The sequence below is a fragment of the Haematobia irritans genome, chromosome 5, assembly GCF_050003625.1.
Source record: "Haematobia irritans isolate KBUSLIRL chromosome 5, ASM5000362v1, whole genome shotgun sequence".
In the NCBI taxonomy this organism is placed as follows: domain Eukaryota; kingdom Metazoa; phylum Arthropoda; class Insecta; order Diptera; family Muscidae; genus Haematobia; species Haematobia irritans.
Window position 1 is genome coordinate 104,708,773 of NC_134401.1, and position 27,443 is coordinate 104,736,215.

The 27,443-nt window shown below is 33.6% G+C and overlaps 1 protein-coding gene across 1 annotated transcript in view; it reads right to left on the bottom strand.

The window, feature by feature from the left end:
• sca (scabrous) overlaps positions 1-17,974 on the bottom strand; it is an 88,649-nt gene extending 70,675 nt beyond the window's left edge. The window contains exon 1 of the mRNA XM_075312808.1: positions 16,908-17,974. Within this exon, the coding sequence (XP_075168923.1) occupies positions 16,908-17,617 (710 nt within the window). The 5' untranslated portion in view covers positions 17,618-17,974. The remainder of the gene's footprint in view (positions 1-16,907) is intronic.
• Between the last annotated feature and the right edge of the window lie 9,469 nt (positions 17,975-27,443).

Consider the following 27,443-nt stretch of genomic DNA (forward strand, 5'->3'; position numbering starts at 1 on the left):
CTATATAGAATTATGAACTTTATATGGACCAATTTTTGTGTGATTGGGGATTGATTAATTTGAGGGCTATATATAACTATAAACCGATATGGACCTAGTTAGGCATGGTTGTTAACGGCCATGTACTAACACCATGTACCAAATTTCAACTGAATCAGGTGAATTTTTGTCTTCAAAGAGGCTCCGTAGGTCAAATCTGGTGATCGGTTTATATGGGGGCTATATATAATTATGGACCGATGTGGACCAATTTTTTCATGGTCTTTAAAGACCATCTACTAACACCATGTGCCAAATTTCAGCCGGATCCGATGAAATTTGCTTCTCTTAGAGGCTCCGCAAGCCAAATCGGAGGATCGGTTTATGTGAGGGCTATATGTAATTATGGACCGAAGTGGACCAATTTTTGCATGATTGTTAGAAACCATATACTAACACTATGTACCAAATTTCAGCCGGTTCGGATGAAATTTGCTTTTCTTAGAGGCTCCGCAAGCCAAATCTGGGAATCGGTTTATATGGGGCTATATATAATTATGAACAGATGTGTATCAATTTTTGCATGGTTGTTAGAGACCATATACTAACATCATGTGCCAAATTTCAGCCGGATCGGATGAAATTTTCTTCTTTTAGAGGCTCCGCAAGCCAAATCGGGGGATCGGTTTATATGGGGGCTATATGTAATTGTGGACCGATTTGGACCAATTTTTGCTTGGTTGTTAGAGACTATATCCTAACAGCATATACTAAATTTCAGCCGGATCGTATGAATTTTGCTTCTCCAAGAGGCTATGCAAGCCAAATCTGAGGGTCCCTTTATATGGGGGCTATACGTAAAAGTGGACCGATATGGCCCATTTGCAATACCGTCCGACCTACATCAATAACAACAACTTGTGCCAAGTTTCAAGTCGATAGCTTGTTTTTTTCGGAAGTTAGCGTGATTTCAACAGACGGACGGACGGACGGACATGCTCAGATCTACTCAGAATTTCACCACGACCCAGAATATATATATATACTTTATGGGATCTTAGAGCAATATTTCGATGTGTTACAAACGGAATGACAAAGTTAATATACCCCATCCTATGGTGGAGGGTATAAAAATAGAAATTTTGATCCAATTAGTCTTTTTGTCCACAAAGAGCTATGCCGAATATGGTGTACATCGGTTCAGTTTTTGGTATAAGCCCCATATAGGCCGATCTCCCGATTTTACTTCTTGAACGTCAAGAGACCCCAAGTTTTATACGATTTGGTTGAAACTCAAAATTTAGATGTACTAAAAAAATAAAAATGTACACTCACAAAAAAGCATGCCCGATTCCAAAGATTTTTTCTTTACTTTAATAATTTTGGTATTGATTCCGAACCAAAGAAGCAGAGAATACAAGTAAGGTTACTTCTAAGACACATTTCTCTATTAAATTTGGGTTTTGTGTACTTGCTTCTAGGAAGAAAATTTTAATGTTTCGTTTTTTTCAGCTTTTTTTCATATGCTACAAAGTCCTTTAAAAGCGAGTTAACGACAACTTTATTTTCCAAATTCAGACTCGAATTTCAGTAGAAATTATGCTATATTTCAAGTAAAAAACGTCTTTAAAATAAAGTGTTGAAAATCATGTCCTATTTTTGCACGATTTTTTTGCTTTGTAGTGAAGATGCAAAAAGACAACCAATTTAAAGACAATTTCATTAATTTTAAAGAATTTTTATGAATTATTAAAGTCAAGTTGACCTTAGGCCAAAATTTTTTCTTTCATGTAATGATACAAATTTTTAAGTCAAATCACTTAATTATAAGGACTATATGACTTCATTTAAAAGTTTATCGACTTTTGTACAAGGGAAAAACTTTATATTAGAGAAATGCGTCTTCTAAGCTAAGCAAGATTTGCATTCGTATTTTAAGGACATGAAATCTTTGGCCTCACGACAATATTTTTTTCAGCGTAAAAATAATTTAGGTTGTGGCGACTACGATGTGTATCGGTTCATGTTTTCGTGTAGCCCCCATATAGACTGATTTCCAGATTTAATTTCTTGGACTTCTGAACACAAAAATATTTTACCCGATTTGCCTGAAATCCACCAAGAGGTGTGCTGAATATGGTTTACATCGGTCCATGTTTTCCCATAACCCCCATATAGTCCGATTTCCCGATTTGATTTCTTGAGGGTATAGAGACCCCAATATTTGTATGATTTTGCTGAAATTCAAAATATAAAGGTAGTTTATATCCACAAAGTGTTGTCACATAAATGATTTGTATCGGTCCACGTTTTGTTCTTAGGTTCTTAGGCTTCTCAACATCGCAATTTTTATCCAATTTGCTTCAAATATGAAATTACTTTAAATACTTTAGGTCCACAGAGAGATATGCTGAATATGGTGTATACCTGTCCTGGTTTTGATATACCTAACATATAAGCCGATCCCCCGATTTGGGGTCTTGAACACCTATACATCACAATTTTCATGCGATTTAGCTAAAATTTGAAATCTAGAAATTCCTTAGAGGGGGGGGGGGCAAATATAACGTGTATCGTCTCATGTTGTTATGTAGATCGACCTCGGTCTAAGTCAGAATAACTATTCACTTGTACCTCTTGTACAAACAAAAAATGCTTTCCTCCGGAACGAAATTTTAGACCGCCAAATTCCCGCTTTCGTGTAAAGTGTTCCCATTCCAAGCTAAAATTTGAAATCTAGAAATTCCTTAAATGTGGGCCAAATATAACGTGTATCGTTTCATGTTTTTATGTAGATGGACCTCGGTCTAAGTCAGAATAACTATTCACTTGTACCTCTTGTACAAACAAAAAATGCTTTCCTCCGGAACGAAATTTTAGACCGCCAAATTCCCGCTTTCGTATAAAGTGTTCCCATTCCAAGCAAATATATTGGACTTAATGATTTATAAAAGTTTGCCTCTAATCTGTTCTATTTCCTTAAAAAAATATTTTTTATGGCCACAAGAAAACTTTGTTTGTCTAAAATTTCGTTCGTGAGAAACGAAATCTCTTCCTTCAGTGCACTAACTGAGTATGTTTTATGTACGTGGATGGTTGACTGCTTCCGACTTTAGATTTTACTTTTCTTTTAATTATCGCAAAATATATTTTGTACTACTAGGTTTTTTAGGATATCATTTTCAATTTGACGAATTTTCTATTTGGCCCTTTTTCATCCTGCAATAGCTCAAATGGGTCTACAAGGGAAAACAAATTTTATTTTATTTTTTTTTTTGGTAGTCATAGACACCACTTGTCCTGACCCACATCATCTAGTGGCATTTTAAATGAGACGTTTAATACAAGAAGAAACAAGAGCTGAGCCGCAGAGGATTGGGGATGGTAAACATTAAATTTATTGATGGAAGCCTTAAATGATTTGCACAAATATTTTTAAAATGAACAAAATAACCCAATGAAATAGCCTCTTGTCCTTTTTGGTAAATTGTCAACATATACAATTCGATTTAATTCCTTTGTCTTAAAATTATTTAACATTTTTCAACATAATCCCAACTCTTTGTGGATAAAAAGTTCAAGGAAAATGTTCTTTGCCCTTGTATATACATATTTATGATATTGAAATCCAACACGTCTTTACTCTTGGCAATGCTTGAATGAATGCATGAATGAATGAAAAAGGATACATCTTTGATAGTCTTTGTTTATATATTGGGCAATCAAGAGTACTGCAAAGCAAATATCCACTTCGTTCGAAGCAAAAATGTTGACACTGTATAAATGGGCAATAAGTTTTCCTAGGGTTAAGGTTAACTTAAAGGGTCGAATCGACTTCATTAATACCTGGTATGTATATAACTTTAGCTTTATTTGGGATAGAGTTAAACACAGATATGATGATGCCTTCTAGGGGGATAACATGTATAGATATTTGGAAAGTAAGAATCTCAAGAGAGGCCGACAAGATTCCCCTCTTGTTATATGATAGACTAGATATTATTTTTTATGAAAAAAAGCATACTTTTAGGGGTTGGAGTGTAGAGAGGAAAAAATCAGAAGAATAAATGACAGTTAAATGCTGTTAAACATGTTAAAAATCTTAATTGGATCCCATCATTTTGACTTTAAGTTTTGGTATTATTTGGTATCGATTACGAATCAAATGCACAACTTTTTTGAAAAAATCTCATTTGAGGAAGCAACCAAAAATTTTGGTAAATTATTTTTTTAAGCGTGACCATACCCTAGGGGAGCTACCGTGGTGCAATGGTTAGCATGCCCGCCTTGCATACACAAGGTCGTGGGTTCGATTCCTGCTACGACCGAACACCAAAAAGTTTTTCGGCGGTGGATTATCCCACCTCAGTAATGCTGGTGACATTTCTGAGGGTTTCGAAGCTTCTCTAAGTGGTTTCACTGGAATGTGGAACGCCGTTCGGACTCGGCTATAAAAAGGAGGTCCCTTGTCATTGAGCTTAACATGGAATCGGGCAGCACTCAGTGATAAGAGAGAAGTTCACCACTGTGGTATCACAATGGACTGAATAGTCTAAGTGAGCCTGATACATCGGGCTGCCACATAACCTAACCTAACCTAACCATACCCTAGATCCGATCTTTATGTCATTGATACTTGTTTTTATGCCACATAGTGGTTAGGGTTTAATAACTTTGATCTGCAAAAAATTTACCCATCATAAATATTGAGTTTTTAAGTACTATAAATAGGTCTGCTGAATATATTGTGCATCGGTACAGGTTTTTATATAGCCCCCCCCTTAAAAATCGGCCCTCTAATTTGGGGTCTAGATTCTAGAACCGCCATATAGACCGACATAGAAGCCACACTGATCATGAAAAATGCTTGAAACTGAATGTAAAATTTCAGGTAAAATTTTTTAATGTATCTTCGGGAAGCGTATAGGTTGAACTGATCTGCTTGGGAGTATATTTGTCATAAAAATCCCCTGAAATTCTATATATTATCAAGTAAGCCGCTATGAGGAAGAATTTTCAAAGGAAACTATTATATTTGATTCATGGTGGTGTGTACTTAATATTCGGCCCGGCCGAACTTACTTCTGTATATACTTGTTCATAAGAACATTTTACTCGGTCGCATGACATTAGCCGGTTTAAATTTTAAGTCTAGAACAATTTGGTTTTCAAATCGCTTCAGATTTAAATATATCGGATTATAATACTTTATATATAGCACCCAACAAAATTTGAAGGATTTAAGATGGCATCGAAAATGTACACCCAGAGAAGGAATATGATCACCTCAAACATATTTCGAGAGCAAAATGTTATTTTTTGATGGTGACCATTTAACATCCCAGAAAAAAATTGGAAGTTCTTCCAAAAGCACAACTGTAAGATCACTTCCAGAAGATGCACTCCCAATGATGTTCTTTATTTCAACTACCCAGGAAGTTCTTTTAATTCAATTTTTAATAACTTGGTTTTTTCATACTTTTAATGAGTAATTTTAAAGTTTTTTGTTTCAAAGAGGTTAAAAACAGAGTCAGAATTCATAAAATGGTACAAATCATTTAAATTTTGTCGAGAAAAATGCTAAATCCAATCTGAAAAATTGTGAATTTTTGAAATTATTTGTGGTTAGACCAAGTTTCCGACAAGCATTAGAATCCATTAAAAATTATAAAAATTATTTATTTGACAAAATAGCACAGAATTTTTTAATTTACATCCAAAATATTGAATTCGGATCACACCTAAATAAGTGATGCAAATTCAGTACATCGGCTGTTAAAATGGAGGACTTCCGTCCTATGACAAGCCCATGTTAAATTCATCGCTTCTGCGTCAATTTTGAACCACTTCCGGATCCAAAAAGAACATTTTCATTACTTTTTTGGCGACGCTTTTTTTTGCTGGGATGTTTATCGCACCCATGTTATTTTCTCGGAAATTATGTATATGATTTCGGCAAGCATGTTATGTTTGACGAGAAAACAACATTTTTGCAATAAACATGGTACATGGTCACCATCCAAAAATAACATTTTGCTCTTGAAACAAGTTTGAGGTGATCATATTCCTTCTCTGCGTGTAGGTCTACAAAGTGAAGCAGTTACGGCCCTATTCCACTTTAGACATTTAGACACGGTACGGTCACTCTAGACAAATATTTGACAGAAATCAAAAAAGAAATCGTCATCAGCAACATATTTAGCTAATATTGGCTATATTACGAGTGCATCACGAGAGAAGCAATTTCTAAAAACTGTATCCAGATATTTGGAAAATGCTCCCGGAAAAAAATTTGACACTAATTTTCGTAAAATATTTGCCTAGTGTGACCAAGACAGATACCACTGTGGTATCACAATGGACTGAATAGTCTAAGTGAGCCTGATACATCGAGCTGCCATACCCTGAAACTCACGAATTTGCTTCTCTATTAACTCTGTTGTCGTGTAGGGCATTGCAAAATAAACACAGTGATTTTTCCCTACTTGCGTTTTCTTTTAGTTTGTTTATTTATTACCGATAATTCACATAGGGTCAGTTATTGAAAATCATAACCAGAGAAAAAAAACCTCATTTTCAGTGCACGTATGTTCGTCCAGTCCTGAAATACTGCCACCACTATTTTATCAATGAAGTATTTTTGAACTACTGATGTCGATATCACTGACCCTCATGCATACACAATCAAGCTTTTGGCAATCACTTGATTTTTGCCATTTTTCCAGGGTTTATTAAATAAATTTCTCTTTGGTCTATTTTTGCCATTTCGACATTTATTGTGTATTTCATTTTCAGCACTGGCAATTGTATTGTGAATAACTGGACCCAATGAACTCCACAGTTATATGGACAACAATTTACACAACGATATCGAGTATCACCAATATGTGAATGTGTATTGCATGACAAAATAGCCTAAAAGGAGATACATACATCTCTACATATATGCCTATAATCCCTGTAGGCGAATGAAGACTGACATATGTATATGTATATGGATGATATTAGGGAGGGTTGTAATCGAATTTTCAAATTGGTATTGGGCGCTTACAACTAGGGCTAGTTGAATTTTGAATACTTAAGAATAGTTTATTTAAAAAATTTTAACCCACCCACCACCATAAGAACAGGATTATTCCAGCTTTGTCATTCATTTTTGCAAAGCATCGAAATATTGGCCTCAGACCCTATTAAGTATATTTATATTCTTGGTCATGTTGAAAACCTAAGTATATCTAGCGATGTCCGCTAAATTCATAAAAAAAATTATCGGCTTGAAATTTCCCAAAAGCGTTTATTATTGCAGTGGGTACACTCAAAAAATAGTTTACTTGGATCCAAAGACTTTGACCTTCCCTTAAAGATTTTGCAATTGATTCCGAGATTCCAAAGATGCAGCTTCTTTAAAGTAAATACATTTTCAGCGACCTATCTGGCTTTGAATCTAGGATTAATAAAATTAAAATTAGGATACAGATCTCAATTATCCCATTTTAAGTCTCCCTTCTTTTTTTTCATGTTCATGAAAATATTTACGTACAAACAAATGCATCTCCACATTATAACGAATACTCCAAAGTAGAACATTTTTTCTTAATCCCACAAAAAACCAACAACCAAAGATGCTAAATCCTCTAAATAAATTTTAGCCTATATTTTAAGTGTTTTTATCCTAAACCTAAATATTCAATATTTACGTGAATTTAAGGACGATTTCTTTAAATGAAAAATGTGTTTCTTTAAACAAATTTCCAAAATTTGTGCCCTAAATTTAATAAAAAACAAGTATATACGGCCGTAAGTTCGGCTAGGCCGATGCTTATGTACCCTCCACCATGGATTGCGCAGAAACTTCTTCTAAACACTGTCATCCACATTTGAATTACTTGGGTTGCGGTAACGCTTGCCGATGGCAAGGTATCTTAAAACCTCCTAACACCGTCTTCTAAATTGTAAGTAAGTCCATACGTGGTATATATTAAATTGAAAAAGACCGATTAAATACGTATATAATTCAGTTTGACAAAATTTTCTATAGAAATAAAATGTTGACACAATTTTTTATAGAAACAACATTTTTACTAAATTTTCTATAGAAATAAAATTTTTTAAAAAATTTCCTATTATATGAATTATTGTAATCCTAATTAAGATGTATATTATTTCAACTATTGAAATCTGCACTATAATTATAAGACATTGTCTTGCTGTGTAGAAATATACAAATAAATAAATAAATAAACAAATAAATAAGTAAAATAAATTAATTTTCTATAGAAATAAAATTTTGACAAATTTTTTTATAGAAACAACATTTTTACAAAATTTTCTATAGAAATAAAATTTTTACAAAATTTACTGTAGAAATTAAATTTTGACAAAATTTTCTATAGAAATAAAATTTTAACAAAATTTTCTATAGAAATAAAATTTTGACAACATTTTTTATAGAAACAACATTTTTACAAAATTTTCTATAGAAATAAAATTTTTACAAAATTAAATTTTGTAGAAATTAAATTTTGACAAAATTTTCTGTAGAAATAAAATTTTGATAAAATTTTCTATAAAAATAAAGTTTTGGTAGATTATTTTTGGTTCGAGTGGCAACCATGATTTGTGTGATTGGGGATCGGCTATATATAGGTTAGGTTAGGTTAGGTTAGGTTAGGTGGCAGCCCGATTTCTCAGACTCACTTAGACTATTCAGTCCATTGTAATACCACATTGGTGAACTACTCTCTTATCACTGAGTGCTGCCCGATTCCATGTTAAGCTCAATGACAAGGGACCTCCTTTTTATAGCCACTTAGAGAAGCTTTGAAACCCTCAGAAATGTCACCAGCATTACTGAGGTGATAATCCACCGCTGAAAAACTTTTTTTTTTTTTGGTGTTCGGTCGAATCAGGAATCGAACCCACGACCTTGTGTATGCAAGGCGGGCATTGCACCACGGTGGCTCGGCTATATATAACAATGGACTGAATCTAAGTGAGTCTGAAACTTAATCGGACTGCCACTTTAACCTATCCTAACTATACACCGATATGGACCAATTTTGGTATGGTTGTTAGCGTCTCGGATGAAATTTGCTTCTCTTTGAGGCTCCGAAAAAATCATGCTCTGTTCTAAAGATTTAGTCGTTACACTAAAGATGTTGGTATTGATTCCGAGCCAAAGAAGCGGAGAATTGAAGTAAGGCCACATTTAAGACACTATTATCTTTCAAATTTGAGTTTTGTGTACGTAATTCTAGGAGACGAACTTTAATTTATTCAGTTTATCAGATTTTTTTCTTCACTTGTTAACGTACAACATATATTTTCAAATTCATACTGGAAAAAAGCATGCCCGATTCTTATCTTATCTTTACTTTAAAAAAAATTTGGTATTGATTCCGAGCCAAAGAAGCGGAGAAGACAAGTAAGGATACTTTTAAGACACAATTCCCTTATAAAATTGGGTTTTGTGTACTTGCTTCTAGGAAGTACGATTTCTCAGCTCTTTTTCTTCATATACTTTCAAAGTCCTTTAAAAACGAGTTAACGACAACTTTATTTTCCAAATTAAGACTCGACTTCCAGTAGAAATTATGCTATGTTTCAAGTAAAAAACTTCTTTAAAATAAAGTTTTGAAAAACATGTCCTATATTTGAACGATTGTTTGCTTTGTAGTCAAGAAGCAAAAAGACAACAAATTTAAAGACAATTTCATTAAATTTAAAGAATTTTTCGGAATTATTAAAGTCAAGTGGACCTTAGCCCAAACATTTTCTCTTTCATGTTATGATAAGTCAAATCACTTAATTATAAGGACAATACGACTTCATTGAAAAGTTTATCGACTTTTGGATAAGGAAAAAAACTTTATACTAGAGAAATGCGTCTTCTATGCCAAGCAAAATTTGCATTCGTATTTTAAAGACACCAAATTATTGACCACACGACAATATTTTTTTCAGTGCAGGCTAGACTTCAAGTCGAAATTATGCTATGTTTCAAGTAAAAAACGTCTTCAAAATTAAGTAATGAAAAACATCTCCTATTTTTAAACAATTTTTTTTTTTTTAAAAAATTAGAATAATTAACGCCAAGTTGACGTGAGTTAAATAAAATTTTCATTTATATAAAAATACCCATTTTTAAGTCGAATCACTTAAGTATAAAGACAAAACGACTTCACTAAAAAAAAAATGTTTGAAAAGTAGAAAAAATGTATTTCTCTGATATACATTTTTTCTACTTTTCAAATCCGTCTTCAATGCTAAGCGAAATTCGTATTCGTATCTTAAGGACAAGAAATCTTTGATATCATGACAATATTGTTTTTTCAGTGTATGCGATGTAACCATACCATACGCTAACAACCATGGAAAATTTATTCATATCGGTTCATATATATACATAGCTTCCATATAAACCGATCGCCAGGTGTGACTTCCGGAGCCTCTTGGAGGAGCAAAATTTATCCGATCCTATTGTGCTAAAATATATCCTCTAACAATGCTGAACAAACTAGTCCATATAGGTCTACAATTATATATAGCCATAATTTTAAACGATTCCGTAAGATTTAACATCGGAAGACTTATGGAGCAGGTGATATCTGTATGTGCCCTCTAATAACACTGAAAAATTTTGCCCATATCGGTCCATAATAACATATAGCCTCCATAAAAACCAATACCCCAAAATTAATTTAGGCAAGTCTCATGGAGGATACAAAAAAAACTTATTTGCAGGATTTCGAATCATGCGCTTAAGGTTTTCCTTTTTGTTGTTTTTAATTACGAAAGCGGTTTTTACTTTGAAGTATTTGTTATACTTTGGATTTTTAAACTGACATTTAAAAAGAGAAGACAAATTCGAAAGACGAGATAAGTATCCTAATTTTAAATTTGTAGAGCCTAGATTTAAGGCTACATAGCTTCATAACAAATGTCTTTATTTTAAAGAAGCAGCATCTTTGACTCCAAATCAATACCAAAATCCTTAAGGGAAGGTCAAAATCTTAGAATTCAAATAAACTTCTTTTGAGTGTATTTATGTGACCATCATCATGGGAAAAAAATCTGTCCTCACTTTGTAAACCTTCTAACTATCTTTCCCCCCTTTCAGAGTTCTGGTTACTTTGATAAATGAACCTTTCGTTGTACAAATTGTCATTGTTGACATGGCATTCAAGAGTCCTTGTACAATTGTGACATGATACTACATGTGACCTATGCAGATATTTATGCTGATTATCATTCAAAAGCCCATATGCCATAGTGACATGATGCTAAGTGCGTTCAATGCAGTTAATTATGCTGATTAATAAATGCCAGCAATCGTTTTTGCAAACACATGAACATATTCAACAATCCCTTCGAGCTTTCTGGTTTCCACCTGTGTATATATAACCTAACTAATAATTCACCTACACAGACCCACCCCAATGTATGCATGAGCATATACCATTGGGGCATTGTAGAGAGCTAAGGCTTTAATTCAATTATGCATGATTTAACATATTTCCAATAAATGTCTATCAAAGTCAATATTACCACAATTTTTCTACATCAAAGTGAAGAGGAAAAATTACCAATAACAAAAATGGACCAAAGCAAAATAACAACAATAAAACAAAAAACAAAACAAATTTCTGATATGTATATATAAGCTAATATGTTTAACGATAGGTATCTAAGGAATGGTCATCTGCTCTTTATGGCCAACTTATATGAATCTGGGAATTTCTGGGAAAGAGTTCAATTGTTTTATGAATATTTGAGAAGAAGTTTCTTAGAAGAATTCTTGATTGACAGAAAGTAATTTTCATTAAATTGATCATATATGGATTATCTTGTTCTGTACCGTAGTCTTACTCTAAAACACATGGACACTAGCAATGTGAAAAATAAGAGTACACTCAAAAAAATTTACTTGAATCTAAAGATTTTGCTCCTATTATCCTCAAAATAAGTTTTAGAGGAAATATTTTTTTTTATATTTAATCGAAATGAATATCAACAACTAAGTTAATTTAAAGATTATTTCTTGTAACCAACATTACTGAGGTGGGATAATCCACCGTTGAAAAACTTTTTTGGTGTTCGGTCGAAATAGGAATCGAACCCACGACCTTGTGTATGCAAGGCGGGCATGCCATTGCACCATGGTGGCTCAAAACAAAAAATATAATAAATGTATCATTTAATTTTTTAATTTAAAATTTAAAAATTGCAATAATTGTCTTAATCTTTCTAGTTCGATTAAAAGGATAATAGTATCAATTAATTTTTTAATTGAATAAGTTTTCAACATTAATAAACTTTTTAATTGGAATTTTTTTGGTGATTTTTTTTTGTATAGCTGATTAATTTATTCCAGATTTGGGGAAGATAAATAAATGTATTATGGCCAAATTTGAGAAAATCGCGCGATGCATACCTGTAGAACCTATATATAAATTTGAACCATTTTTATTATTTTTTGAAGGCTAAGTTTATACTATAGAAGATTATATTGTGTCGACTTTAAAATTTAATTTAAATTTTAGAAATTTCGACAAAATTTTGCACAATTATGGGGTAGAGAATTAGATAACGTTTTGCCAAATTTGATACCGATCGGTTAGTGTAGAAGCGCAATCTGAACCAATGTATCGAAATCGGGCGATACATATATATAGTAAATTTTATTCGATGTTTTTCACAAATTCAATAGCGTGTGGTCTTGTACCACGAAAAACGACTAGTACCAAGGTTAGGTTACGTTAGGTTAGGTTATGTGGCAGCCCGATGTATCAGGCTCACTTAGACTATTCAGTCCATTGTGATACCACAGTGGTGAACTTCTCTCTAGTACCAAATTTCATCAAAATTGGTTAATAAATCCTGCGTACAACAATTACATGGACAGGCGGACGGACACCAAGGGCTAGAGGTGAATCTGAGTCGATCGGTATATATTTTATGACGTCTAAAATCAAAATATATGGTATGCACATTTTTTTTGCCAGATCAGTAAAAAAGCGTCGCCAAAAAAGATCCGGTAGTAGTGCAAAATTGACGCAGAAGCGATGAATTTAACATGGGCTTGCCATAGGACGGAAGTCCTCCATTTCAGCAGCCGTTGCACTAAATTGTCATCACTTCTTTAGGTGTGATCCGAATTCAATGTTTAGGATGTAAATTAAAAAATTCTGTGATTTTTTGTCAAATATTTTTATAATTTGTTATAATTATTAATGTATTCCAACACTTGTCGGAAATATCAGCCAATTCGGTTCAGATTTAGATATAGCTCCAATATATATCTTTCGCCCGATATGGACTAATATAGTCCTAAAAACCAGAGCTTTGGCCCAATGTGGTTGAAATTTTGCACAGGGAGTATATTTAGCATTGTAGCTATGCGTGCCAAATTTGATTGAAATCGGTTCAGATTTAGATATAGCTTCCATATATATTTTTCGCCCGATATGGACTTATATGGCCCCAGAAACCAGAGTTTTGGCCCAATTTGGTTGAAATTTTGCACTAGGAGTACAATTAGTAATTTAGTCATGTGTGCCAAATTTGATTGAAATCGGTTCAGATTTAGATATAGCTCCCACATATATGTTTTTCTGATTTCGACAAAAATGGTCAAAATACCAACATTTTCCTTGTCAAATCGCCACTGCTTATTCGAAAAGTTGTAAAAATGACTCTAATTTTCCTAAACTTCTAATACATATATATCGAGCGATAAATCATAAATAAACTTTTGCGAAGTTTCCTTAAAATTGCTTCAGATTTAAATGTTTTCCATATTTATACCCTTCAGGACTACTGTTGTACAGGGTATAATAAGTTTGTGCATTTGTATGTAACGCCAAGAAATAGTGGTCATAGACCCATCTTTTAGTATACCGATCGGCTTAGAATTAAATTCTGAGTCGATTTAGCGATGTCCGTCTGTCTGTCTGTCTGTCCGTCCGTCCGTCTGTCTGTATATGTAATTTTGTGCACAAAGTACAGCTCGCAATTTAAGTCCGATCGTCCTCAAATTTGGCAGAGGGCCGTTTCTTGGGACAGAGACAATCGCTATTGGTTTTGGAAAAAATCGGTTCAGATTTAGATATAGCTCCCATATATATCTTTCGCCCGATATGGACTTATATGGCCCCAGAAGCCAGATTTTTGGCCGAATTGGGTTGAAATTTTGCACTAGGAGTACAATTAGTAATATAGTCATGTGTGCCAAATTTGATTTGACATATATGTTTTTCTGATTTCGACAAAAATTGTCAAAATAACAACATTTTCCTTGTCAAATCGCCACTGCTTAGTCGAAAAGTTGTAACAATGACTCTAATTTTCCTAAACTTCTAATACATATATATCGAGCGATAAATCATAAAGAAACTTTTGCGAAGTTTCCTTAAAATTGCTTCAGATTTAAATGTTTCCCATATTTTTTTACTAAAATTGTGTTCCACCCTAGTGCATTAGCCAACTTAAATTTTGAGTCTATAGGTTTTGTAAAAGTCTATCAAATTCTGTCCAAATCGAGTGATATTTATGTATTTGGGACAAACCTTTATATATAGGATGTGATATGGTATCGAAAATTTAGATCTACAAAGTGGTGCAGGGTATAATATAGTCGGCCCCGCCCGACTTTAGACTTTCCTTACTTGTTTCATATTGGATTTGGAACTTTTTCGACAAAATTTAAATGATTTGTACCATTTTATGAATTCTTACTCTGTTTTTAACCTATTTGAAGCAAAAAAAAAAAAGTTAAAATTACTAAAAAATTGAATTAAAAGAACTTCCTGGGTATTTAAAATAAAGAACATTATTGGGAGTGCATCTTCTGGAAGTGCTTTTGAAAAATATAGCGCATTGTTACATTACATATTAGCCACGATGTATATAACAAAATATAAGTAAGGGAGCTATATGTAAATCCACCAAAGTCAATAGAGGATCGATGCCGTTTTAAAAAACTTGAAGTTTATAAAATTTTAAATCGTTGAGATTAAAAGCGGAACTACTTTGGATACAACATTTTGAACATTATTGCCAAATGTCCAATATATCTATCTCGTCTCCTTCTGGGCATTGCAAACATATGCACTATCCAAAAATAACCTATTCTACACAGGGGTGCAGTATTAAAAACTATGCTAATCTTTGTTTCAATGTTTTTTTTTTTTTGTAAACTTTTTGTCCTAAAATCAGTTTACAATGAATCTCTTTCTCTTTCATTTCCATGAAACTCCGTTAGTGCTACGTTAGCTATGGCAAATGTTCGATGGGAGAATTGCAAGGGCTGTAACGACACCAAGCAAATATGGCCCCATTTAAACTTAAACAGCACACTAGAATTGCTAGTGTTCTCGAGACGTCAGATATCACTCCTGATATCTGCTATAACGGGTCGCTGCCTGATAGGTGATTTTGCAAAAACTATAGGCGCGAAGTATAATGACTATTGTATGAGCTGTCATGATGCGTAGGAAAATGAATCAATTAAACACCTCTTGTGTAAGTGTCCTGCATTTTGTGTAAAGCGCAAGCAACTTTTAGGAGCATATAGCTTCAGATTACTGGCGGATCTGGAAAACGTTAACTAAAGCAGTCTGCTAATGTTTTTGGAACAATCTGGTTGGTTCAACAAAGAAAAATAATCAAGAAGGTTCAGCGGTTAAAACTAGAAGTGCCCATATGTAATAGGTACTTTTAGTTAATGTGGTATCACAATGGACTGAATAGTCTAAGTGAGCCTGAATCTTAATCGGGCTGCCACTTTAACCTAACCTAACCTAACCTACGTTAGCTAACGAACTTTTAACATAATCCGTACTATGGAGATATCTGTCATTTTGCCTATTGATTCCATACGTCAGTTAGGATCTTAACTATTGAAAATATTTCAGTTAAAGTTAACCGGAGAGAAGATATTTGCAGTTTATTTTCTGTTAACTGACAGTTACAGCCTAACGGAGCTACATGAAAATGGCCGTTAACTCATTTAACTTTTAACCCACTACACTCCATTCTCCATTAATAATTCATTTCAGAAATATTCTCAGATTCGCAGATGTCAATTAGAGCTCCGTAATGTATAGTTTATACAATAATATCCTTCGTGATGAGTATTAGCTCTACCTAGTATACACTGAAAAAAATATTGGCTTCAGGCCAAAGGCTTGTATCCTTAAAATACGAATGCGTTTTTTGCTTAGCATAGAAGACGCATTTTTCTTTTTCCAAAAGACGATCAACTTTTCAATAAAGTCGTTTTGTCCTTATAATTTAGTGATTCCAATTAAAAATTGGCATCTTAAAATAAAAGAAAATTTTGTTTGGCTAAGGTCAACTTGTCTTTAGTAATTGTGAAAAATTCTTTAAAAATAGTAAAATCATCTTTAAATTTATTGACTTTTTGTATTTTGAACACAAAGCAAAAATTCGTTCGAAATTAGGACATGTTTTCCAAACTTTATTTCAAAGACGATGTTTACTTCAATAAGAGCATAATTTCTACTTGAAATCAAGTCTGAATTTGGAATTTAAAGATTTCGTTAACACGGTTTCAAAGGACTTTAGCAGCACATGAAGAAAAAAAAAACGAATAAATTAAAATTTGTTTTCTAGAATCAAGTACGCAAAACTCAAATTTAAAAGAGAATTGTGTTTTAAATGTGTCCTTACTCCAATTCTTTGGCTCGGAATCAATACCAAAATTATTAGTGCAAAAACAAAATCTTTGGAACAGGGCATGTTTTTTTTCAGTGTACATATTCAAACATTTAACCGAAAGTGTCTAAGTGTATTCGTTTCTATGAATTTGAAGTCCATAACTTTACCAAAATGCTTTGTTTGGGAATTAAATTCCCCTTGTTGTGGAATTTATGTATGGAACGTACGAATGAATGAATTCTACTAACCTCAATGCTTCCAATTCACTGCGTAAATCCGAATCATCAGTATTGCCATAAACTTCATCATTGTTATCCTGGGATTGTGTGGCATCAGCACTAGCTACATGTTTTTTGGTTTTCATTTTGAAGGATTTATCCCGAAATTCGGTCTTTAGAGATTTACGTAAATTACGCTCCAATAGTTCGTAATCCTCACGGCGACGATTCATTAGGACATTCAATTGTTTCGACAATAATCGAACTTGATCTCTTAACGATAACGATTGCATGTAATCCTCATTATGGTCATTGTGATTATTGATGTCATTGGCATTGCGACTTTGTCGTTCATTGTCGCGACTATTACCACCATCCGTACTTATATCCTCCTCCATGGAATTGCTATCCTCATCATTGTCATTGACAAAGCGTAATAGCTCTGCACTGGGTTCATTATAGAAAGAATCCTTTTCTGTGTTGCCATCATCATTGGCTTTGTTAACGCTGCGTAAAATATTCTCGGTCATTTGCCTGTGGAACAAGGAGGCTGAGTCGGAGTCTGATGTTATAGAGGATATTGTCGAGGGCATTTCCGTTGAGGTATCACGCATCATCTTATTCATACCAACGAGAATTATAGCCTCTGCCGACCAACCGGTAATACCGGACGCAATTAAGAGTTGTAAAGTTATAATGGGGATAATTATCCCCAGTTTACCGGTGTTGACAACAAACATTTTGCCCTAAATTGTTATAATTATACTGAGTATTTGTTAATGAGTTAATTGTTTTCAATTGTTTTCAATTGTTTTATTATTCACTGGCTTATTTTTAATGATGGTTTCAGAAATGCATGAATTGGAATGTTTTATACACTTTTTTTGGGAATTTTTTATCTTAAGAATTTTTATCGTAATTTATTTATTTTTTGTTTGCGTTATTTGCAGCTTAAATAATTCACTTATACACGTTTCTCCCTTTATTTTGGGTTTGCTGCTTTCTTTGGTATTGTGTGGCACGAATGCTCACACTTTCTTTTCACCAGCACATACACACAGGCACACACTATCAGTATTTATCCTTTAGCTTATAAATTTTTTCATTTAATTTTTCATTTAATTCCCTTTTGGTAGAATATCCTTTTAGATAAACCGTCCGCTTGTCCACTGTTCGAGTGACAACACTTAACGTAGGACTAAATTCGTTTCACTGCAATATTCGTCCTTTTATATCAAACAGAAAGATACAATACTACAAAATCAGAGAGATTAAAATTCCCGGAGAGAGAGAAAAAGTGAGATAATGGGAGAGTAAGAGTGAGAGCAATTATAATTAGCCTACCAATAGCATTAGCGTTAAAGCAAACAGGTTGTTTCATTTCATAAAGAACTCCAGGGAGAAATGTAAACAAACCTGTTAGTTTGAGAGAAAGAGAGCACAAAATCTGAGAATAAGGCAAAATAATTTAAGAGTACTTCACCACCATATTCTCTTTAATTCGACTCTTTTAGTTTATATTAATTTTTCGTTTAGTTCCCATTATTGCAAGATTCTTTAGTTTTAGTTTTTTTAATGCAAAAATTCTGCACACGCCTTTTGTGAAATGCTAATCATTTTTGAACAACTGTTTTAATGATGGTGCATTATTTTTAATGTCATTTCCGAGGCATATGTATGAGTGTTGCAGATGTTCGGTCATCGTAAGGGAATTAATTTGTTGTTCTTTTTGTTCAGGAATCTTTAGTCGTTGAGGTTTTATTGAATTTTATTTTTTTGGTTCCATTTTATTAAGATAAAGGTATCCTGGATAACGGGTCATTATTATCAGAATTTTTAAAATGACCAAGGAACATGCTAAAATTAATGGAAACGCCAAGCCTACTCTAAATATAAAGGTATCCTGGATAACGGGTAATTATTATCAGAATTTTTAAAATGGCCTAGGAACATGCTAAAATTAATGGAATCACCAAGCCTACTCTAAATCTACAGATGCAGATTGCACTATAGGTACAGATGAGTCGAAAATCAAATAGAAGCTCTGCGCTTTGGATCCGCTATGAATCCAATTAATTACACTTTCTTGTATGCTATATAATAAAGATAACAGGTTGGCTGATTGGCCCCGGTCTGACACATAGATGGCGTCGCTAGTATAAAATGCTTATAATTTTTATATAGTACCAACCTTCAAATGATTCGTGTCAAAATTTGACGTCTGTAAGTCAATTAGTTTGTGAGATAGAGCGTCTTTTTTGAAGCAACTTTTGTTATTGTGAAAAAAATGGAAAAAAAGGAATTTCGTGTTTTGATAAAATACTGTTTTCTGAAGGGGAAAAAATACGGTGGAAGCAAAAACTTGGCTTGATAATGAGTTTCCGGACTCTGCTCCAGAGAAATCAACAATAATTGATTGCTATGCAAAATTCAAGCGTGGTGAAATGAGCACGGAGCACGGTGGACGCCCAAAAGAGGTGGTTACCGATGAAAACATCAAAAAAATCCACAAAATGATTTTGAATCACCGTAAAATGAAGTTGATCGAGATAACAGAGGCCTTAAAGATATCAAAGGAACGTGTTGGTCATATCATTCATCAATAATTGGATATGCGGAAGCTATGTGAAAAATGGGTGCCGCGCGAGCTCACATTTGACCAAAAACAACAACGTGTTGATGATTCTGAGCGGTGTTTGCAGCTGTTAACTCGTAATACACCCGAGTTTTTCCGTCGATATATGACAATGGATGAAACATGGCTCCATCACTACACTCCTGAGTCCAATCGACAGTCGGCTGAGTGGACAGCGACCGGTGAACCGTCTCCGAAGCGTGGAAAGACTCAAAAGTCCGTTGGCAAAGTAATGGTCTCTGTTTTTTGGGATGCGCATGGAATAATTTTTATCGATTATCTTGAGAAGGAAAAAACCATCAACAGTGACTATTATATGGGGTTATTGGAGCGTTTGAAGGTCAAAATCGCGGCAAAACGGCCCCATATGAAGAAGTAAAAAGTGTTGTTCCACCAAGACAACGCACCGTGCCACAAGCTTCGAATTGCTTCCCCACCCAGCGTATTCTCCAGATCTGGCCCCCAGCGACTTTTTCGCAGGGAAAAAATTTGGCTGCAATGAAGAGGTGATCGCCGAAACTAAGGCCTATTTTGAAGCAAAACCGAAGGAGTACTACCAAAATGGTATCAAAAAATTGGAAGGTCATTATGATCGTTGTATCGCTCTTGAAATGAACTATGTTGAATAATAAAAACGAATTTTGACAAAAACAAGTGAGGAAAGTCTAAAGTCGGGCGGGGCCGACTATATTATACCCTTCACCACTTTGTAAGTCCACATTTTCGATACCATATCAAATCCGTCCAATGTGTTGGATGCTATATGAATCCATACACATATATTCTGTATATCTGAGCAGATCTGTACAGAGTTCTGCAATACTTATAGATTTTACATTTAAGTGGGCCAATGCGCTGAGGTGGAACACAATGTTAGTAAAAAAATAGAGGAAACATAAATATGAACCAATTTTGAGGCAACTTCGCAAAAGTGTATTTATGATTTATCGGTCGATAGATGTGTAATAGAGTAGTAGGAAAATTTGAGTAATTTTGATAAGTTTTCGACTTAGCAGTGGCGATTTGATAAGGAAAATGTAGGTATTTCGGCCAGATTTGCCTAAATCGGAAAAACATATATATGGAATCTATATCGAAATCTGAACCGATTGCAATCACATGCATAGTTACTATGTTAAATCTACTCCCTGTGCAAAATTTCACGTAAATCGGATAACAACTTTGACCTCTGTGGTCATATGACGGAAAATCGGGCGAAAGATATATATGGGAGCTATATCAAAATCTGAACCGATTTCAACTAAATTTGGCACAATTAACGATACTATCAAACGTATCCGTTGTGCAAAATTCGAAGCAAATCAGGGCAAAACTGTCGCTTTTGGGGCCATATAAGTCCAAATCGGACGAAATATATATATGGGAGCTATATATAAATCTGAACCGATTTAGATGATATTTTGCAGTTTTTACGGGACTGACAAAACATTCAGATGTACAAAATTTGAAGAACGTCGGTTCATAAATACGTGAAATATGATCAAATCGGTGATAACTATATATGGCAGCTATATCTAAATCTGAACCGATTTTTTCCAAAATCAATAGCGATTGTCTTCTACCCGAAGAAAGACGTTATGTCAAATTTGAGGACGATCGGACTTAAACTGCGACCTGTACTTTGTGCACAAAATTACATATACAGACAGACGGACGGACGGACAGACAGACAGACAGACGGACATCGCTAAATCGACTCAGAATTTAATTCTAAGCCGATCGTTATACTAAAAGATGGGTCTATGACAATTATTTCTTGGCGTTACATACAAATGCACAAACTTATTATACCCTGTACCACAGTAGTGGTGAAGGGTATAAAAATGTGTTTTTCTTTGGTAGACCGGGGACTTATCACCCAACCTATTATGTGAGTCCACCTACACTGCAAAAAAAGCATACCCGGTTCCAAAGATTTTGTCTTTACTTTAAAAAATTTGGTATTGATTCCGAGCCAAAGAAGCGGAGAATTCAAGTAAGGATACTTTTAAGACACAATTCTCTTTTAAATTTGGGTTTTGTGTACTTGCTTCTAGGAAGCAAATTTTAATTTTTGGTTTTTTCAGTTTTTTTTTTCTTCATATGCTATCAAAGTCCTTTAAAAACGAGTTAACGGCAACTTTATTTTCCAAATTAAGACTCGACTTCCAGTAGAAATTATGCTATATTTGAAGTAAACAACTTCTTTAAAATAAAGTTTTCAAAAACATATATTTGAACGATTTTTTGCTTTGTAGTCAAGATACAAAAAGACAAAAAAATTTAATGACAATTTCATTAAATTTAAAGATTTTTTCTGAATTATTAAAGTCAAGTTGACCTTAACCCAAACATTTTTTCTTCATATTATGATACCTATTTTTATGTGACATCACTTAATTATAAGGACAATACGACTTTATTGAAAAGTTTATCGACTTTGGGCAAGGAAAATAACTTTATATTATGTTAGAGAAATGCGTCTTCTATGCCAAGCAAAATTTGTATTCGTATTTTAACCCTTTCACTACCGAAATAAACCTAATGTTAAAAACTTAAATTTTTCTTCTGTTTTTAATTGTACTAACAGCATGTAGAACAAACATTGTCATTTTGAGAACCTATCTAAATTACTTCAAGAGCTATATGAGCTAGTTCTGAAAATTTGATTCTTGAATTGTGACCAAATGGCCTTACGAAAATAAGCTCTATTTGGCCTATAATATCTTTCAAAGTATGAGAAAAAATACAAAAAAGAACCCGAAGAAGTATCAGCTATAGTTTTTGTATAAATGTCCATTTACTAGAAACATACAATAGGAAAATTGTCTCAAATTTTCATATTTTTCGTTTATTGTTAAAGAAGTTTATAAAAATGTATTTTAGTGCTCACCAATATGGAAAATATTTATAGTTTATTTAGATTATTTATATTTATAGTTTATTTTATTATTATTTATATTTATAGTTTTATTTATTATATTTATAGTTTATTTAAAATAACATCGAGAAAAAAATCGAAACTAAGTGGGAAAATAGAATTTGGTGTCTTTTTCGAATGTCCTTCTAAGTGGGCATCGGTAGTGAAAGGGTTAAAGACATGAAATCTTTGACCTCACGACAATATTTTTTTCATAGTACATTCTGAACAATTGAAACATTGCTAAAAACTCAATTAAGGAAGGTTTCAGTCCGCCACAGATTCCTTTTTATACCATCTACCATAGGATGGGATGCAATTCTGTTTATGACACATAGAAATATTAGTCTCAGACTCTAAGAAGTATTTATTTTGTAGGTCATGGTGAAATTCTGAGTCGATCTAGCGATGTTCGTCCCTCTGTTAAGATCACACTAACTTCGGAACGAAATAAGCTATCCACTTGAATCTTGGGACAAGTAGTTATTGATGTTGATTGGATGGTATTGCATTTCACGAAGTAAAATGTGTAGTTACTCACGCTCACGCACAATACGTTTGGTAGCCATTCGCATTCAAGAAATAAACAAGTACTCACGCACGCTCCGCACCAATTACTTTTAAATTGGTTCACGACAATTCGCGTGAGTGTGTGTGAGCATGATTTACCAACTAAATGTCTTGCGTGAGTCACGAAAAAAAATATCTTCGTGTGTGTGCGCAAGTACGAATTTTAGAAAATACGCTAACGAATTGAATTCATTTGCAATTTTAGTGACACCTTGGATGTTAAGAGTTTAATAAACCTCTCGATTTTAATCATGCTCATATTTTCAGTTGGGTTCCTCAGGTAAATTATTTTCAGTAGTCACGGGTCGTAGTCGTGAGTCACGACAGTTCTAATCGTGAATGTGATTCTCTAATAGATTTTCGTGCATGAGTACAACTAAAATAGGGTGCGTGAGTAAGATTTAACCCTTGCGAGTGTGCGTGAGTAAAATATCACTCACGTACACATTGCAGATATCAGGAGCGATATGTGACGTCTTGAAAACACTTGCATATATTGTGTGCGGTTTAAGTTAAATGTGGCCATATTGGCTTAGTGTCCTTGCTACTCTTCCAATTTTCCCATCTCACATTCACAGCTTTTTTTCACGCAGTCTGAGCTTCCAAGTAGCCGGAAACCACTGAGAGATTCTACTTCTTCTGGTATAAGCAGAATCAGTGTTACCGTTGGAAATTTTGAAAAAGACGCATATTCGCATAATGATAAAAAAGTCGCTTATATTTGTGAGGTATTTTCATTACAAAAACAAGTAAGTAAAGTAGAAAGTCGAGCTGGGCCGACTATATCATACCCTAAACAACCACCCTTACTGAATTAGTAATCATAAGCATTTGTGGGGTAACATTGATATAGGTATGGGAGATAAACCGCAGTTGCATATTTAAGAATACATATTTATGGGTGCTTTGTATCAATCTGACTATAGCTCATAGTCTGTGTTGCCAGGGAAAATGTTCGGTTTACCCTACAAGGACAAAAAAAAAGTTCCCTACTTCCCATACATTCCCAACAAATTTTCTCTACAATATTTTTCGTTAAATTTAAACAAATTTTACAAATCAAAAATGGTTCTAAGTACTTTATTATCTTAAAACATGAAAATGCAACGTATGTAACCGAGAACATAAATTTGTATTGGTTGCCACAGTTGGTAGAATTATACCAAAAATAGTATTTTTTTAATAGTATTAATTTAATTTTTTGGAGAAATTTTTCTATAGAAATAAGATTTTGAGAAAAAAATTCATAGAAATAAAATTTTGAGAAAATTTTTTATAGAAAAAACATTTTTATGATTTTTTATCTCATAATCTCGGCTATAGGTCTATAAATTAAACTTGAAATTGTTGGTTTCTTGTTTTTTTATTTTCCGTTATTTCGGTTGACTTCGTCAGAACCGTTTTCTAGGATTTTCTCCGCTGTCTTGTTACTTCGCTGTCTGTTTTTCTACTTTGGAAAAAATAAATTCTATAGAAATACTATTTTGACATAATTTTCTATAGAAATAAAATGTTGACAAAATGTTCTACAGGAATAAAGTTTTGACATAAAATTCTATAGAAATATTTGTTTGGTAGATTTGTGGTAATCTTCAAATATTGTTAGAATTTTTTTGGCACTAGTCGTAACTGTTGTTACCACACATTGTTAAAGATGAAGCCTTGCCGGCTTCAAATTTCCTGCTCTAGAGCTATCAAAGTGTAAAAATTATTACAAATTGTGTTGGGTGAAAATGTCCCTACTTTGTGGCCCTACGTCCCTACAAGACGCTAAATATTAGAAAAACCTACATATAGGGAATTTCTCCTACTTATAGCAACACTGGCTGTAGTTGATATTGCACTTACGGAGTTAGTATGCCACTAATATTGAGCCCATTATTAAACAAGTAAGTAAAGTAGAAAGTCGGGCGGGGCCGACTATATCATACCCTAAACCACCCTTACTGAATTAGTAATCATAAGCAATTGTGGGGTAACATTGATAGGGGTATGGGAGGTAAACCGCAGTTGCATATATAAGAAAACTAAAGGGTACATGTTTATGGGTTCTTTGTCTCAATCTGACTATATCTCATAGCCATAGTTTTTTTTTTTTGTCAAATCTCTATAGAAATAAAATTTTGGAAAAAGTTTCTATAAACAAATTTTTGTGAGAAAATTTTCTATAGAAATAAAATTTTGATAATAAATTCTATAGAAATAAAATTTTGAGAAAAAATTCAATAGAAATAAAATTCTGAGAAAATTTTTTACAGAAATAATATTTTGAGAAAAAAAATTCTATAGAAATAAAATTTTGACAAATTTTTCTATAGCAAGAAAATGTTGAAAAAATTTTCTACTGGAAAAAAGTTTTGAAAAAAAAAATCTACATAGAAATATTTGATTGGTAGATTTGTGGTAATCTTAAAATTTTGTTAATTTTTTTTTTTTTTTGGCACGAGTGGTAACTTTTGTTACCAGACATTGTTAAAGATCAAGCCTTGCCGGCTTCTAATTTCCTCCTCTAGAGCCACCAAAATGTAAAAATTATTACAAATTGTGTTGAGTGAAAATGTCCCTACATTGTGGCCCTACGTCCCTACAAGACGCTAAATATTAGACAAAGCCTACATATAGCGAATTTCCCCTACTTCTAGCAACACTGGCTGTAGTTGATATTGCACCTATGGAGTTAGTATGCCACTAATATTGAGCCCATTATTAAAAAAAGGGAAAATCGTTCAATTAGTGTGGGCAATAAATCCAAATTTGTAAAAATTGAACAATATTCTTATGTAAGAGCTACAAGTACGTATAAGTACGAACGGCTAGTACATCAAAATTTGAAATTTGAGTAACATTGGTTAATAAATAAGAGTACTATGGCCAAATTTGGGACAATCGAGGGATGCATATATATGGAAGCTATATCTAAATCTGAACCAATTTGCATAATATTTTGCGGGTTTGATTAATACCACAAAAGGTTACCTTGTTCAAGATTTGAGTAAGATCAGTTAAGAAATGAGGCCTGTATGGTCAAACATAAGGTTATTAGGGGCGAATTTTTCAAAATCGGGTGATACATATATGGGAGCTATATCTACATCTGAACCGATTTCGATTAAATTTTGCACATATAGTTAGTACTATAGAGGACTGAATCTAGCCAACTTTTAGTAAGATCGGTTAATAAATAAGGGTTCTATGGCCAAATTTGGGAAAATCGGGCTATACATATATATATGGGAGCTATATCTAAATCTGAACCGATTTCGATGATTTTTTGCACATATAGTAAGTGTTATAGAAGATTATATTTAGCCAACCTTGAGTAAGATCGGTTGATAAATAAAGGTTTGTTGGCCAAATTTGGGAAAATCGGGCGATACATATATATGAGAGCTATATCTAAATCTGAACCGATTTATATCAAATTTTACAGACTTGAAGAACGATGGAAAAGATTACCTTTTGCCAAATTTGGTGGCGATTCGTTTGAAAAAACGCGCAACGTGTCCCCATTTGTCGAAATCGGGCGATACATATATATGGGAGCTATATGTAAATTTGATCCGATTTCTTCCAAATTCAATAGCGTTCGTTCTTGTGCCCAAGAAACTCCCTGTACCAAATTTCATCAAAATCGGTTAATAATTGCGACCGGAATCCTGTGAACAACAAATACATGGACAGACGGACGGACGGACGGACGGACACCAAGCGTTAGATCGACTCAGGAGGTGATTCTGAGTCGATCGGTATATATTTTATTGGGTCTAAAACCAATATTTCTGGTAGGCACATTTTTTGGCCGATCGAACTTATTATACCCTGACCACTATGTGGTTTAGGGTATAAAAAGAGAAAATCGCTCAATTAGTGTGGGTAATAAATCCAAATTTGTAAAAATCGAGCAATATTCTTATGTAAAAACTACATCTAATTGCTCTTACATAAGAATCTGAACCAATTTGCATAATATTTTGCGGGTTTGATTAACACCACAAAAGGTTACCTTGTGCAAGATTTGAGTAAGATCAGTTAAGAAATGAGGAATGTATGGTCAAATTTCGATGAAACTTTGCACATATAGTTAGTACTATGGAGGACTGAATCTAGCCAACTTTGAGTAAGATCGGTTAATAAATAAGGGTTCTATGGCCAAATTTGGGAAAATCGGGTGGTACATATATATGGGAGCTATATCTAAATCTGAACCGATTTCGATGATTTTTTTCACATATAGTTATTGCTATAGAAGTCTACATTTAACCAAATTTGAGTAAGATAAATAAAGGTTTTGTGGCCAGATTTGGGAAAATCGGGCGTTACATATATATAAGAGCTATGTCTATATCTGAACCGGTTTGGATGAAATTTTGCAGACTTGAAGAACGATGGAAAAGATTACCTTTTGCCAAATTTGGTGGCGATTCGTTTGAAAAAACGCGCA